The 18,039-nt window shown below is 29.2% G+C and overlaps 1 protein-coding gene across 11 annotated transcripts in view; it reads left to right on the top strand.

The window, feature by feature from the left end:
* The window catches only part of LOC143065811 (uncharacterized), a 30,464-nt gene that overhangs the window by 7,531 nt on the left and 4,894 nt on the right, over positions 1-18,039 (top strand). For 3 of the 11 annotated variants that reach the window (XM_076239186.1, XM_076239185.1, XM_076239184.1), the window contains 4 exons: positions 10,540-11,346; positions 11,998-12,221; positions 13,396-13,489; positions 15,409-15,511. In XM_076239186.1, the coding sequence (XP_076095301.1) occupies positions 10,615-11,346; positions 11,998-12,221; positions 13,396-13,489; positions 15,409-15,511 (1,153 nt within the window). In that variant the 5' untranslated portion in view covers positions 10,540-10,614. Of the gene's footprint in view, positions 1-2,194; positions 2,231-4,680; positions 4,849-6,179; positions 6,361-7,989; positions 8,134-9,347; positions 9,436-10,056; positions 10,079-10,121; positions 10,226-10,539; positions 11,347-11,997; positions 12,222-13,395; positions 13,490-15,408; positions 15,512-18,039 lie in introns of those variants that run through there. The other 8 variants (XM_076239180.1, XM_076239177.1, XM_076239183.1 and 5 more) reach the window with 8 other exon arrangements.

Here is an 18,039-nt window from a genome sequence, read left to right as displayed (position 1 = left end):
AATATGCTCGAAAGATATTGTACATTAAACAATCATCAATATAAAGTCAATATAAAATAAAGACAATGTCAGGGTAATTTCTTTCTACTGTCTGCTTGGACAATGTTGGATTGTCAAATTGTTTTTTGTTCAACCCAAATTAGTAGTATTGGATTATATAATGGCCATTCCTTGAAATAGACTCAAGATCATGTAACCTACAAATGTACAGATGATACTTTCAAGACAAAATTTCCCAAAAGTCAACACTTGGAAGATTAGGAACATTTCCCAAAGTTAATTAAATGATTGGAAAATAAATATCATACCTAATTGTCAAGATGATACCAAAAGAGATACTGGAAGGCTTAGAGCATTATCAAAATTCATATTTAGAAGATAAAGCTCATTTTCAAAAGTATTATGGTTGAAATATCAAAATCATACCCAAAGGTCATACTTAAAAGACTAAGGTCATGCTTTTGGTCATACTTAAAAGACTAAGGTCATGCTTTTGGTCATACTTTGAAGACTAAGATCATGCTTTTGCTCATACTTAAAAGACTACGGTCATGCTTTTGGTCATACTTTGAAGACTAAGGTCATGCTTTTGGTAATACTTTGAAGACTAAGGTCATGCTTTTGGTTGTACTTTGAAGATCAACACTGAATGTCATGTATCCTTTGATCAATACTGAAGGTCATACCTAGAAGACCATATTTAAAAGATCAAATTCATATTTAAGGTCATACTTAGAAGATCCACATCAAACATAAGGTCAATCTTTGAAGATCAAGTTCATACTTAAGTTCACATACCAAAAGGTTAATTTCTTATCTAAGATCCTGGTCTGTGCATTCGTTAGTTCTTCCGTCCGTGAGTCCGTTAGTCCTGTTTCAGATTAAAGTTTTTGGTCAAGGTAATTTTTGATGAATTTGAAGTTGAAGCCCAATCAACTTCAAACTAATAGTACACATGTTCCGTATGATATGATCTTTCTAATTTTAATGCCAAATTAGATTTTTGACCCCAAATTTCACGGTCCATTGAACATAGAAAAAGATAGTGCAAGTTTCAGGTTAAAGTTTTTTGGTTAAAGTTTTTGGTCAAGGTAGTTTTTGATGAAGTTGAAGTCCAATCAAATTGAAACTTATTACACATGTTCCCTATGATATGATCTTTCTAATTTTAATGCCAAATTAGATTTTTACCCCAGTTTCAAAGTCCACCATATAAAAAATGATAGTTTGAGTAGGGCATACATGTACTGTGGACACATTCTTGTTTAGAGGTACATTGAAATATAAAAAAAAAAAAGAACAGCACTTTATGATTTTTTTATATCACAGTCAAAGTTAGGCCTTCAACCTTCATGTTGTGGATTATCTCTAATTTTATTCAATGCTGAAATCTAAAATAGATAATTTGTATTTTGTTCGTTTATTTTTTTTTTTTTTTTTAATAAGTAAGGCCGTTAGTTTTCTTGTTTGAATCGTTTTACATTGTCATTTCTGGACCTTTTATAGCTGACTATGCAGTATGGGCTTTGCTCATTGTTGAAGGCAGTACGGGGACCTATAGTTGCTGTGTCATTTGGTCTCTTGTGGAGAGTTGTCTCATTGGCAATCATACCACATCTTCTTTTTTATATATAAATATTTTTTTGTGTGAAAAGAGTACCGTATATGGAAATAGGTGGTCAAGTTCAATAAAGGTTAATGATACTTGCCATGATGAAAAAGGACAATTATAAGAGGTCAAATTCAGGAATAAATATATTCTTTTACTCTCTTTCCTTAGATCATGAAGATGCACTATTAACTTCCAAGGTCAGAAATGTTGGGACATAAAAAGAAGTAAAATTACTAAAAACATTTCTTTTACCTTCAGTAACAGAATATGTTTTGATAGTGGTATAATTTTATGTAAACAGTTTTATAGTTTGATTTTAGAGTAATTTAGCAGAGAAAATAATTGACATATTGCTTTCATGTAATAAAACATTATCTCTTCCAACAATGATAAGATAATCATTTGTTTTGATGATAAAATTTCAAATTGTATCTTTTTTATGTAAATTTTTGTAATATGTACATTTGTTTAATTTGTAGACCCATTTCAGTTGACCTTCTACATGTATGGTTTATCTTATTGTGAAACAAACTTTTTAAAATAGGGGCATTATTTTGATAACTATTCTGGTAGAATTGATCAGGATTTGTGTGAAACATGTTCCATACTACCTTATCTGTAAGTCTATTTGATAATTATTTTATTTAATGGTAATTTTTGAAATTTTCCAATTTATACTTGCTTTGTGTAACCAGTGGTTTAAGTTCAGTTTCAGTTTGCAAAATTGCAACCTCTTTTTCAATATTTCAAACATTTTAGATAGAATAAAATAAATGTATCCGAGTTGGAAACTAGAAAAACAAAATCAATATATCTTAGAGTGACATTAATTATTATTGCAGTTTGTTTTCAAATATACCTTATACTTTAAAATCCATCAAATTCCATAATTCACAAAAAAAAGTTATCCTCAAATTAAAGTACTTTTCTGATTATTTTTAAAGATTGTGCCTTCAACAAAAATAAAATTTCCTCTACAATAACTTCGATTTTGCTAAATTTATACAATTTTGTGTCACACTCCTATTATATATATAAATTAACCTATTAACTGTTGTTATATTATTTCCTATAATAGCCACATTTTTATTTTTATGTTTGCTTAGCATGAAAACCAGTACATTGTACTTATAATGTTTGTTATAATTACAACAATCTTCCATTTCATATGACATTTTACTAGTTTTGAATAAAACATGGTGGGATTGATTTTTTAAAATAACTTTGCATCCTTGATTTATATCGATGTATTGTTCTAATTTTGTCTGCAATTGGTGTACTTTAAAGTTTTTATAGTAGGTATATGGTACAAAAATTACTTTTTGTATTGTATCATTCTGAAAAAATAGTTTGATATTTAATGAAATTTTTAAAAGAGCAAAATACCCTTAAATTGTGTAAGCTAAGCGTTACAACAAATACACAGATATAAAAACTTGATCTAATTATACAGTGGTCAATGTTAAACACTGCATAACATTTTGAATAACGCTGAAATAGTAATTTAATGATTCCCGTACGAAATTATAAGGCGTATTACGCCTGGAAATAAGGTGTAAACCAGGCGTAAGTGGTAGTTACGTGTCTAGATCCAAGTGTAAGGGAGCACTCAGGGAAACGTAAATTTGTAGTCCTTACGGGCGTAGAAAAAAGCAGGAAACCTGACGTAAATTAAAATAAGCAAGGCGTAAATTGAAATAAGCAAGGCGTAAATTTTCTTACGGGCGTAAAACTCAGTTGGTATGGCGTAAATAGAAATACCCATAATGCTTTGTTTAAAGGATCATGGGATTTTTTTTTCAAAATTTGGCTCTTTGGTTTTAGTTTGCAAGAGTTGGACACATGGCAGCTTCATATATTCAGGGATAATTTGCTTGTTTTGTGCTTTTTGGAAGAATCTGAAATTGGAAATACTGAATCATATAAATTAATGAAAATTGTGAAATAAAAGGAAAGAAGTAATACATGGTATTTAATAATAATAATGTGAGTATAATTAAGTATTATGTTCTATCAGAATTTTTGAAATCCCAAAACCTTTATCCTTGCATAATTAAAATTAAAATCTTTTACTTTAAGTTCAACTGCAGTATTATCATTTTTTAGTTCAAAAGACAATAATTTTCAAAAACAACTTAGTTAAAATGCTACTTTTATTTCAAGAAAAAATAATGGTCATAATTCTTATTTAAACTTAAACTTATTTGAGCCATTGTCTGCATAAAATGTATTTATTTCTATATTAGCTTCTTCAATGGTTAATATTACAAGTTTTTTGTCAAACAATAAGAAATAAAAACAACAGTACAGAAGTTTGTATCAAATACACAAAAGTACACAGCTTAGGTTAATACACTGAACTAAAATAAGTGTAGTATTATGTAAGGATATTACGCCTGGTTTATTTATTGACCAGGCGTACTCATTTGCATATTACGCCTATTTTTTTGTGAACCAGGCGTACTCATTTAAATATTACGCCTAATTTTACGCCTGGTTTACGCCTTAGGTACGCCTTATATACGCCAAGTTTACGCCTGGTTGACGCCTGGACATGCATTTTGTAAACACTGCAATGCCGCCAGGATAAAGTATGATTTTTACGCCTGGTTTCCGTGTCATATATACGGGCGTCACAGTTCGTACAGGTTATAAAAGCAACAAAAAAACACTTTTCTAACCAAAAAAATCATCTTATGACCCAGATTTAAATTTATCTGTGAGAACAAGTCATCATGACTTACAAAAAAATATTTAAATGATTAAAGAAAAATATAAAAAGTATTTTTAAGAGTAAATACATTCTTCTTTAGAAAAATAGATCTTTGTCATGAAATATAAATGATACAACATAAATATGAATTATTGAATATACGGTAAGTTATACTTGAATAAACAATAGTATGTTAACATTAAAAGTGTTGTTCAACCATAAAAATTTTGTGATTTATGTGTTGCACCCAGATTTTAATAAATAATAAAGATCTTAGCCTCAAGTCTTGTAAAGGTGCAACAGGATTACATTGGTTTTCCTTACTGAATAAATAGGATGCTTTATTATGTCATCTTTTTCAAATTTGAAATGTGTTTACACGGAAATTGATGAATAGATGAAAATCTTGATACAATACAAGTATTGTTATAGGAATAAATTGACATAAACAGACATTGATATTTTATAAAAGCAATATACAATGGATAGAATTTATATTAAACGTGGATATTACACAAGAAGGGTGAGAATGTATTTAGATTTTAGTTCCTTAACTTTCTGTAGTGTTAGGATCTAATAGTTTGAATTTGACCTAAAGAAAATGCAAAATAAGTACAGCTGTCTTCACAATTTTCTGTGTTTTTATAATGACAGAAAACAACTCTTAGTTCATCTGTTCTGATATTTTTTTTATAAGTTGAAATTGAAATGTTATTCAGAAATAATGATATGTTAAAAGCTTTTTATTTTTTAAATGATTTAGGGTGGACAACCCATTTGATATTTTGGATGGGACCAAGAAGATATTTTGTGAATAATATTAACTATTCATTTTCATGTTACTACACATGCTTATATTTTTTTCTTAGATGCATGGTACCAAAATTTATTTTCACTTTTTGCAACTGTTATCAACAGTTTATGATGCAGGATTTTCAGTTTCTTCCTGTGTATTGCAAAGGTTATCTATTTTTTTTCACTCTTACGAAGTCAGGATATTTATTTTCCTAAGCCTCATGTCCTGAATCCTTCCTGGAAATCAAGTGAATGTCCCCTTAAAGGGATTGATAGGTTTTCAACTGGCACACTTTGTTTAGGACTCCAATGTTGTATTATTTATGGTTAACATGGTTAAGTATATCATTTGGCAAGTCTGTATTTATGTACAATTTGTAATGAGAATAAAAATAGATTTTTAGAATCAGAGAAACTTGAATCATGCTTTGAAGCATAAAGAAAGTACCACACTCTCTGCACATATAGAACCCTTGTAACAACTCTTCGATGGTCACATAGGTGGCCTATTGCATGACAATTTAGGTCCTTATTCAATGATAGCCTCATTATCCAGTTTCATTCCAAATTTTCTTCATTTCAGCCCAAACCCTGAGTCAACCAAGTACTGCAGTACATAATTTGTTCTAGGCCATAACTTAATTTGCATGAACTATTTGCCACTGGACACAAAGCAGACAACAATCAGTGAATCATGTTTCATATGATTATCTGTGGTTAAAATTTGGCACATTGGCAATAAAATATATTTTCTTAGTGTGAGAAAATGTATCAGTTTTAATAAATTAAAGCTTTGATATACATGACTAATTGAGAAAATCACTGCCTACATTTTATTCTAAAAGCGGTCACAGTACCTGTAAATTAGATTTTCATTTACAGGACTATTATAGGGGTTTAAATACTGGTATTATGAAATAAGTTTTAAACTAAATATTAGTTCTATTTAAGTCTTCCTGTTTATTGTTTGTTAAATCATTTAAATGATAATAGTGTAAGGATTGTCATCTTTAAATATCCCACAAAAATACATTAAAACCTGAATTTTGACCTTAAGGCTTATAATATGCAGCTGCTATAGAATTGAAGGCTATATTCTGAAGGTCCTAAGATAATTTCCAAAGTTTGAAACAAAGGGTGCAATCTTTTGTTGTGTCTGCATGTATATTTACATGTACAACATCAGTTAATTGTTGCCCTTTAACTTCTTGTTGAGAATATAAAATTTGTTCTTAAGAAGGTAAGCAATATTGAAAATTTATAATATATGAAATGAAGACAATCTAGAGTACTTAGGGTACTATACTAAAGATAATTCCTTTTTCAGTAAGCAGAGAAATATAAATCGTAGAAGTTGCATAATTTCATCCTACTATGCAGAAATTTAAGTCCTTGTTCTATCACCAATGGCAGTTTTAAGATATGTCTTAATTTGTATGATAAGTCAATTTCAAGTCAATACATCCATCCATTACTTATAGTCATGTTAGTCCAGTTGAATTTTATCAACTTGAAAATTAGTGTGCATATGTTATATTATGATTTGAAAAAGAGCCTAAATAGGGTTTGATGGAATTTACCATGAAAATATGATACATGTAGTATTAGAGCCGTACAAGGTGTCCTATGGGCACAATGAACTTATGAACGTATTGCTTTCAGGAAAAGTTTTAATTGGTCGATCAATATCAAGAAATTTAGGTACAAATTATGACAATTAACTTTCCATTTAGGTTAAAGACAAAACAGAATGCATAACCAAATGCTTGTCCTATTTTTGACAATGGTTCCAAAATAAATTAGAAATAAATATGTATCCAAAATACAAGCTGATCAAGTTACAATTCATTTTTTTATACCCCAAAAATAATTAAGGCAATGGGGGTATTAAGTGTTACGCTAGACTATATGTCTTTCAGTCTCACTCTGATCTCCCTTTCCATTTTTGTTTTAAATTCATCCAAGTTTTATGAAACTCACACACAATGCTTAAACAACTTAAGCTTGCAGACAGAGTTTGAATTTAGCCAGTGAGTCACTTATTGTTCTAGAGTTATGCCCCTTTATAACTAGGAAAATTGCAACTGTTTTCTTTTTCACATTTTAACTTAAGTCTGTCATATTCAAATATTATGAAAAGGTTGTACAATGCTTAGTAACAAAAAAAGTGAGTCACTTACTGTTCTAGAGTCATGCCCTTTAAAACTTGGAAAATTGCAATTTATTTTTTTTGGTTTCCGTATTCTCACTTAAATTTTCTGACACACAACACACAGACAGTGCTTTAAAGTTTTACAGTATGGCATCAACCTTTCTAGAGTTATGCCCCTCCTTAACTTTAAAAATGCAAAGTAGGCAATGGTAGGGGAGGCTGTGCATTCTTTTATTTAGGTATCTTTTTCTTCAAAACAATATCTGGAATTGGAATAAAATAGTACAAATTGTTTTGACACATGAAGTGTTTTTATCTTGAATAGTATCATAAAGAGGAGTTCAAGTGGCTAAAATTTAAATCTTTCAAAGATTAAGATCATTTTATATTGAATGGCCATTGGAATTCCATACACCCACAGTTAGATAGAAAGATAAACAACTTATTTAAATGTACATATTAAAGAATTCATATTCTTATTGTTTTAATATGAACATCTGATTGTTCTACGATCTATGTCCTGCTTTGCACTGATGATTTTTCAAAGGCTGACAAGGTCATTGTTTAGTGTAAAATGGTGTGCAAATAATTTAGTCATTATTCTCTTTAAACAAGCTACAAAAAGTTATTTATCTGACTGACCGATTAATATTCAATAGGTCATTCTTTTGAAGGCTGAAATTGATTCATAATTCACAGATCATTACTTTTTAATTCTTTTACTACACCTACATAATATTAGACAGATTTACTGTATTATGACCAATCATAGGATTTTTTATTGAATTTAATAAAAGCGTGTGAATTGTGATAAATAGTTCATTTATTAAAGGACCGTTAAGTTGTGATCTGACAAATTCAGTAAGTAGTACATTGCAATGATTTTTCTTTAAAGTGATAAATATCTTTTTTATTGAAATTGATATTCAAATGAACAGTGAAAATATCTACATTATTTTGATGTGAATTCTTAGTAAATTGGCATAAGTTTATAGTAAGATGTCTTTTTTTTTTTTTTTTATGAAATTGATAGCAAAGCTCTTTGAAGTTCTTTTATGTGCTTGTCATTGATGCGGCATTTGTTCTTTAGCTCTGTATTTAGTACATGCAAAAACAATTGTCTTTCATTTGAGTCCCTCAGATGTTATTGCAATGTCTCAATTCTTTTACTATTAGATTTTTTATAAGTCCATTCATTTCTGAAAATATTTTTTAGCAGGATTTACAGAGCAATGATATTTTTTTGTTGAAATAATTTTCAAGACTGTTAAATTTTATGTGGCTTATGTTGATCTGACACACCAGAAAATGTTGTACCTTTATAAGTTGTAATTGCATTTGATGTAAGTATACCGGTATAAATAAGGAGCCATGAATTATAACCATGAATACAAGATTGACACATTCATTAATTTTGTTTTAGAACTGTTTAAGTTCATGATTAATGCTAATCGATTTAAAATTATTTTGATTCCAGGAAAAAAAGTTTTGAAATAATATATATTATATACCAATTGTAAGCTTAATTTGGATGTAAGATGGTCTCAAATTTTCAAGTTTAAGTTCAATAGTGAAAGGTTTTGAGATGCATTTAAAGGATCCATTGTTATCAATTATTAAATCTGATAAATGTATATGTACAATATTAAATTGATATTATTTCATTGGTAAGATAAAATCTAAATGATTATGGTGACAGTTATACTTTCTTATTGTTGAACAATGAATGTATATTTCTAAAAGGTAACCTAAGGGTAAAATATCTTGAAATTATCTCCCTTTAGTAATTTTTCATAAATCATGAAATGTATAAGTTGCACCCTAGCATTTACAAAAACATGGACACATTTTCTCTAAAAAAATTAACCATACATTGTTTAATGTTCTGAAATATTTTTAAAGTCATGTAATGTTACTGTTACATTTTCCTTGAAGTCATAAGATGAAAGTTTTACACCTTAGGGCTTAAAGGTATTTATGTAAAGTTTGATTTCTTTTTAACCATACTGTCCCTTCAGGTTTCTTTATGTTGAAATTAATGTAATTATTTGGCATTGATTGATTAAATTATAAATGTGAAATTGGTTTAAATTTCAGAAAATTGAATTTTATTTTTAGTCTTTATGTCTAGGTAAAATGGGGAACTGTACTTTTAAAACAATGGTAAGCAGATATAGAATTTGAATCAAAAGTTGCAATATAAATACTTTACAAAAAGATGTACATGTAAGATGAAAGTTTTTATTTAAAAGGAGTTATTTTTTTACCATTAAGGATGAATATGTTCTTCAGCTTTTTAAGGTATGATTTATAAGTAAAAAAAAAAGGATACATGAATTATGATACATATTAAATGTGGTCTGCCCATGTTTGACTTTTGTTCTCAGTCGAACTTTCAATAATTGCTTTACTGTTTACTTTAGGATATGGGTCTTTGCCCTATGTGGAAGTTAGTACAGTGACAAGAAGCTGTTGTTTTTTCATGGTCAATTGACCAATTAAATAGATGTTGCTTAGATAATCATACCCAAGATCTCCTTGTTTTTTATGAACAAGGTATTTTTATGTTTTACTGATCATAGAGGAATGATACCTGAAAGGTTTAACTTATGTTAATTACTTGCAGCTATTTGTGAAAGATCTCCATCAGTTGTTTTTACCTGAACGAGATTTATTTGTACTTATTGATGATACAAAGAAGGTGTGAAGTCATCTGTCTTTTGTCATCGGTGATCTTAGTAATGATTGATGGGTTCATCGATTTTATCCCTTCCTATATAATGATACCCGGTGAAGTGCACATATGGTATTTAGTTTCATTTGTCACTTATTGAAATCCTCTTGAAATAGTATAATGTAAACATTTTGTGGATCATTTGACATTTTTTGTTGAAATTGTGCTTTTACTGAGGGAACATTTTCTATGTACTTGATATGAGAAGAGTGTTTGTGGGTATTTTTACTTTCAACATACCTTTTTTTTTCTTTGTGATCTGATAAGACTTGGTCTTTCGTTTGAGAAATAATTGATGATATTGGTGATTTTAATATTGATTTGTTCTGAATAATTACTTTGACTTTGGGAATACATTGCATGTTTGAGGAAAGTTATTTCTCAAGAAAAGGCAAATTAAATTACCATTAAATTGATTTTCTATTGTATTTGGTTATTTCAACTTTCATTATCAGATGTGTATGGTTTATAATTTATCTTTTTCTCAAATTGATTGATTAAATAATTGATCATTAAAAATGAAATACTTTCAGATTAGACGTAAGCCACATGTAAGAACCTATTTGACCTGGAAACCACTAGTGAAAGTACGCAGAATTAGAAGAAACATGTCACAGACAGATCTTCAAGATTCAAGGAAGGGGGATGTTATTCTTCGGAATTTGATACGGCAGTTATTGACAGAAGATGAGAGTATACGTTTTAAAATAGCATTACATAATTTCAAAATTTCAAAATCAGTTACAACTTTGTGCCATCAGTTAAAACCTATCATAAACTCAACGGAAAAAATCATGCTGCTTTTGGAGTTGAGTACAAGACTTCCGCCATCACTTCAAGAAGATTTTCATAGATTGTGTAGTTTACAGTATCCACACTATGATGCGTACTATCATATATATCATTCAGGGAATGCCATGCCTGAATCATCTAAAGTTATTGCCAAAGATTCATCGGGACAGTTCAAAATTGTGTCATCAAGTAGTGATCCAAAGTTATACATGGCCAATAACAACTTAAAAAATAGTTCTGATCAGAGTTCCTTACATGGGACTAGTGTAACTAGTGGAATATACAGTGAACATGATGATGCTGTGTCATATAATAAAATAGATGTCAAAGACAATGATTCTGATGTTTTTGTATGGACTCCACAGTATGGACAGATTGATGCCAATTCATCTGCATTTGTGTCAAAAGGTGCAAAAAGTGTCGAAATCAAAAGAGTATTTTTGGAACGTCACAATGGTAGTCTGGGTATTGGAATTCGTGGAGGAAAAGAATATGGGTCAGAAATCTTTTTTAATCATGTTGAAGAAGGAGGGGCTGCAGAAAAACAGGTAGAATATTTGTTTAAACTGGTTTTCTTATATCATTTTAAGGATGTATACTCCTGAGTAAGTACTTTTAGATATGGGTTCCCGGTTGAGTTCTGGATACAATGTGTTTATACAATTACTGAAATTTAATATTCTAATTGCCATTCAGTGCATCTTGTACTTTTGCAAATCATTAATCACATATAATAATACTTTATTTCCGTAAGCAAATACAACTTATTGGATTAACACAATATAAATATCCAAATAGATAATATATGTACTGTAAGGAATCATTGAGTTTCTAGGAATTATTGACAGATGATCTTAGAAACTGTCTTTCACATGATTAAATACAGCATCTGTTAACAATTGACTAAAATAGAAGCTTGATCATTATAATGACCAAAAGTACAATACTGCTTAATTGATGAACTTTGAAAATCATATTTTGATTTAACTGACATTCTAAACAACTGTCACATAACTATTTAGCTCAAGTTCTACTTTACAATACCAAATTTACTTCTCTTATTGTTAAATTTATATATTTAAAGGATATGTAAATGAGACAGCAAATGAACAACCCAAAAAATAAAAGACATCTAGACGTAATTGACAAAAAATTTGTTGAAGTTGTGTTTTCATATTTTATTTTATTTTTAAATATAGGGTATTAAAGTTGGCGACAGAATCCTAGAGGTAAATGGTACTTCCTTCAATCAGATGACCCATGCAGAGGCCGTCACTATCATGAGGAATGCATGGAATGTCATTATGATGGTTCAGGCTGTTCCTCAAAATGGAGTGATGCAGGAAGCTCTTCATATAAAGGAGTTAGAAATGGTTCTCTTCCCATCACCAAATGACTTTAAATTAGGATGTGCCACAAATAGGTAGGTTATAGTTATAAAACTGATCCAACCTGGCTCTTTCATTGGCACATGCATCAGTTTAAGGTGCAAACATTAAAAAATCTACAGAACTTGAGTCATTTATTACCTTAAAAATGTATTTGCCTATTGTAGTGTGTCAATACTTTTACTAGACATGATTTTATACATGTGGTAAGTCCATGTTTATTAAATGCCTTTGGACATGTTAGATCATTCAAATATAAAAAGTATAGAATAATTTTTTTTATATGCATCATAGGATTAGGAGACAAAATCATTCCAAATTTCTAAAATCTCTGATCATGAATATGACAGCTAATCCCCCTTTAACACTGTACACTTTATTACTGATTCATCAGAGTTTTCATACATGAAATATGATATTACAATATTATGCAAGTCATGATATATTTGAATACAATGAAATTACCAGATTTTAAAAAAGGAAACAAATACCCCAATTATTCTGGTTTTAGGCATTTTTTATTTGCCTTGACCTTATAAGCAATCCAATTTTGACCATTAGAATGTCAAATTTATAACCATTATTATATACTTTTGAATAGTGATTTACACTGGCAATATAATTTATAAGGTTAAGCCAATTATCAAATTTGTATTTTGTAATTTGATTATGATGAAGTTGCAACTTTTTAAAAGTCTCATTTTACAACACAAGCTTTTAATTTTTATTCTATGAGAAAATTATCTATTTCCTGTTGTTATGGGGTTATTTATTCATAGATTTGTATGGTACAGTTCATAAAATATTCAGCATTATTGTATCATTGCTCCTATCGTCGCATGATTGTAGCAGATTAATTTTTAAAGGAAACTTCTATTCTTTGTAATGTTTTTATGTCTATTGTCAAAGTCTTCAATAAAAATGCATTAAGTTTGTAAGGGAAATCAATTCTACTATTCAGTCGTTTATACAAACTTTATGTGACTTAAAGTTTCAATACAATACATTCCAGTGCAGATTGCAGTGGTAAAATTTACAAAAGATATTCCAGTGGAATCATCATTTAAACTTAAGTGGAATTTTCAATTCATTGAATTGGATTTACTAGTGAAATTCCACTGGGTCTCTGGGATCGAGTTTAAATTGTGATATGTTGCATAATCATCATATCATTTTGTCTTTTAAAGAATGTTTTTTTTTTCATTACAGGAAACAGAAAAGTAAATTTTTGAAAGTGAAAGCAGTTGACAGGCAGTCACCATCAGAAAAAGCTGGTTTGTGTGTTGGTGATTTCATTGTTAAGGTACATTAACTTATGTTCTGGCAATTTGTTTTTGTTAAGACAAAAAATTGACCCTTCTGATGCTGGCATTATTAATATGCAGGGACAGAACTTCATTTTCATGAGATAAATTACATGATAAGAAAATAAGCTGCACAAGTTATTTCAAAAACAAAACCCTGACATGGGCTCTGCACAACCATGACTCTCATGTTTTCTCTAAAACAATAATTACCATACATATGTTGTATGGACACCAAACCCCTTTTTGTGTTAGTGTGCACACCTGAGTACTTGTATATTACTACTGTGGAATATTACCATGATTACAATGCAAACTGTTGTGATATAAAAAAAAATATTCTGTCTATTTCTATAAGCTGAATGAAAACAGTTTACTGACTAAGTTGTCTCCCTTAGTACCATGCATTCTACAAAAAAAAAACAATCCAGGTCTGTATGATAACCCATCAACATGAGCAAAGATTATGTAACGGAAATGTTTTTTAGCATGCTAGATAGGGGGCGGCAAACACAATTTGTTTTAACAGTCTGATACATATGAGATTTTATCGTACAGCATGACTTCCCTATGTGCCTAAAGAATAGGATGTACAATATATATCTTTGTTATAATGAATCATGCCATTATTGTCTATAAATATTTTAATATTTGTTTTTTATATCTCTGTCATTATGAATCATTTAATTATTGTCTATAAATGTTTTAAATTTTTTTATGAATTTAGATAAATTGAATGATATTTTTTATGATCACTTTATTACTTGAGGGTTAAAAGTCCATTAAAATGATTCCCGAATACTCATATAAAAAAGAATATGTGGTATATACATGCTCATTTCTATAAAAAGCATTATTAACTAGGAAAAATGTATATACATGTATTGACAAAAGATGAGTGTCTAGAAAAATTCTACCAAAAATTGGGGGAATTATATATATCCACATTAAAAAAATCAGGGCAAAAATAATCTTGACCTATCAGTGAGCAGTCATTATTTAGTAACACTATACAAAAGTTAAGTAATTAACTCTTTTTTATTCATATCTTACACTTAGAGATATAATTAGTAAGGTTGACCGACATAGGCTCTAAATAAGGCTTTAATTCATTTTATTGTCAATAGAACACAAACTTAACATTTTCAAGATTCCAACTCTTTTCAATAGGAAAAATAAATGCTTTTAGGTAGAAATATGAATTTCTTTAGTTGAAATATTTACCATTAAACATAATCATGATAATACAAACTTTAAGAGGTTAAATAGTTGTCAAAATTAAGGAATGTAGATTTACAAAAGTAATCAAAATTAATGTTTATTTAAATATTATATTTAAAATATTAAATTAATGATAATGTATGTATGGTTTAAGAGTTAAAAAAGCTTTACTGAAAATAAAACCCAATTTAGATTTTTTTTCTTCAAATAACTGAATACCTAAAAGGCACTAAGTGTAACACAAACTTTTTAAGAGCCCATATCACCAATTATTGTTTGATTTTAGGAGATTTAAATAAATTCTTTTGTTCAACAAGTCATGAACTTTCTTAAAATGTAAAAAGACATAAATGTGGTTAAAAAAAGTTCCGTGTCTTTATAATTGACAGGGTGAATTTGTCTGTCATAATCATTGATATAGAATCTATTTTTGCTTTGTAAAAAGGTTTTGTTAGTACTGCTTTTGAGAAGCAAAACTGTTTTATCATATTAAATAAATTGGCCACTTTTATTTTATTTTTAAACTTATGTGATAGCACTGACAGAGCTTTCAGTTCATATGTGAGTGTTGTCTTTCTGTCTGTCTGTCTGTCAGTTTTGTTTTCTACATGTAATATGACTATTGTTGTATAAGTTTGAAAATTTATTTTATGAACTATTTATTTCTATTAAACTTAATAAATAATTTGTTTTTCAGATTGATGGTATAGATGTAAGAACATTATCAGACAAGCAGATTATGTCACTAACAAAGACAAAACGTCTAACAATGCTCATTAAAAGACTTGTGACTGATGATGGTTAGTATCACTCCCATCACTGGTGTTTGGTTGTGTGTAGTGTGGTATATTTTTTGCACGCTTTGTGTAATTCCATTCTGCTGCTATTGCTCATTATGTAAAATATCATGCATTTGGAATAGATGAACTGTTGTTTATTTATTATATATTTTTAAACAAATATTTATTACATGTTTAATAAACTATTATAAGTACTAGTCATGGATTTTTCTAGCATTCATCAGGAGCTACTAAAAGTGACGTTCCTAATGAGCTCGAGCAATAATGAAAAATCAAGGAATCTTCCCAAACCCACTAACTTTCTTCCCTAAAAAATCTGAATTTAGTGTGCCAACTCTTAAAAATCAGTTGATGAAAAAAAGACAATAAATATAATCTTTGACAGACACAAATGACAGAGGTTTAAAATAAATATCTACTGGTATATTGCACAAGTTTACCGACAGAGTGAGTAAGTCTCATAAAGACCTTAGTTTGTACTATAAACAATATGAGAATTGATTATTTTATAAAACTTTTCATCACCAGAATCAATTTAATGCAACAGTACAGATCAAAAAAACAAATTAATGATTTGATTTTAATTTTTGCAGGAAATGAAATATCTCTGTTAATCATTTTTAACTTCAGAAGCAATTTTCTAATGTATTTCTAACTCTAACACCAGTCATTAGCATGATACTAATGCAAAAGATAATTTTGTTGTTTGGATAAGGTACATTTAGTCCTAAATTATTTTTTTTATTGCAAATAAAGGGTTAAGTTATTACAAAATAGCAAATATATGATGCAGAAATGTCTTTTTTTTTGTAAGTCTTTTCATTTTTAAAATAGAAAAAGAAATGATTTAAACAAATACGGTTTTTTTTCTTCGTAAAAAGACAAACAATCTTTCAATTTTAGACAATTCCAAGTTTGTATCAAACTTCAGCTACTCTTTTCAGCCCTGTGCAGCTATACCTTTCAAAACATGTGTTTCAACTTTAATTCATGGTGATTAAGGCCATTAAACCCCCTGTAGTAGTAGCCATGGTGACAGATACATTCACTAGAGTGTTATTAGCTTTTTTTTATTAGCTTTTATCAAGTATATTAGTTTGTACAAATTGCAGCAATTAGGTTTGCAATATATTCAGCTGTGTCTATATCCTTTATATGACAGATTTCTGCTTATTCTGTTATACACTTTATTACAATGAACTATATTGTGCTTTTGGTATATCACTGATTTTAAGAAATGTTTTTATATACTATTTGCTACATGTATCAAAATACAGATTTGGAAGTTATAGATTATAGGCTAACAACTCTTGACTGTCAAAACCTAGATGTTCTGTTAGATAAAGGCAACAGTAGTATACCGCTGTTCAAAACTCATAAATCCCTGGACAAAAAACAAAATCGGGGTTAGCAGAGTTCACTTACCAGATTTCTCCATAGTAGTGTAATGTAATATGGGCAAATGGGAAAGTCAATTGTTTCCTATTGAAACACATCCTGATGGAAAAGAAAAGAAATGATACACAATTATGCATTGAACATTTCTAAACGATTCAAAGCAAATAGGTTAAATAAAAAAAATCCCCAACATCAAGAAATATACAAAACGGAAAGTCCTTTATCAAATGGCAAAATCACAGCTGAAACTCATCAAACAAATGAAAACGACTGTCATACTCTTTGCACATGCATTTCTTTAGCACTCATTCTGTGGATCGCTAGGAGATATGATAAAAAGGGCAAAAGTAATAGCTTTCACTAAGTTATCACAAAACTGAACACCAATTATAATGTACCACGATGAAAATTTCAAATCAATTCATGGTTTGGTTCAGATATACCGTTGGAACGTTATACCCTCATGTCTCTGGACGAAATGTAGTTGATAACGCTCAAAACCACTGTTTTAACATACATGTAAGGTGATATGGTAATTTCCTAATGAAACACCTATCAAATGGTAGAAACAAAACAAAACCAAGAATCTAGCTTAGACAAGATGACAACACAGTCTAGAATAAAAGAGTCTACACATAAGCATAAGCGCTTTGTCAAAAAAAATAAGAACATTAAAAAATAAATGTAGCAAGAGACCATCAGAGGTCTGACAACACAACAAACTTTACTAAAGGAACAAGTATGAGTTTTTTGGCGCATTAGAAAATGTGCCAGGATATATGTCTATGTAGTACTTGAGCTATTCAGGTAATGTTGCGTTTAGTAAATGTGAGTTCATTGGCACCGTATAGTATTGTTTGTTGGTTTATACTTGTGATTTTTTTTATGTATTTTGTATTTATATTAAAGTCATTTACCTTTCCAAAAAAGAAAAAAGTACCGAACTCCCCTGAAAAAAATAAAAACAGAAAGTCCCTTATCAAATGACAAAATCATAAGTTCAAACACATTAAAAACGAATGAAAAACAAGCTTAAACATCCATTTGAAGACAATTTTTTATTAAACCTGTTTTATAGATTGCTATATTAACCTCTCACTTGTATGAAAGTCGAATAAAATTCCATTATA

Source organism: Mytilus galloprovincialis, chromosome 1 (genome assembly GCF_965363235.1).
Source record: "Mytilus galloprovincialis chromosome 1, xbMytGall1.hap1.1, whole genome shotgun sequence".
NCBI lineage: Eukaryota > Metazoa > Mollusca > Bivalvia > Mytilida > Mytilidae > Mytilus > Mytilus galloprovincialis.
Note: the sequence above shows the minus strand (reverse complement) of the source record. Positions and strands in the feature narration are given on the sequence as shown.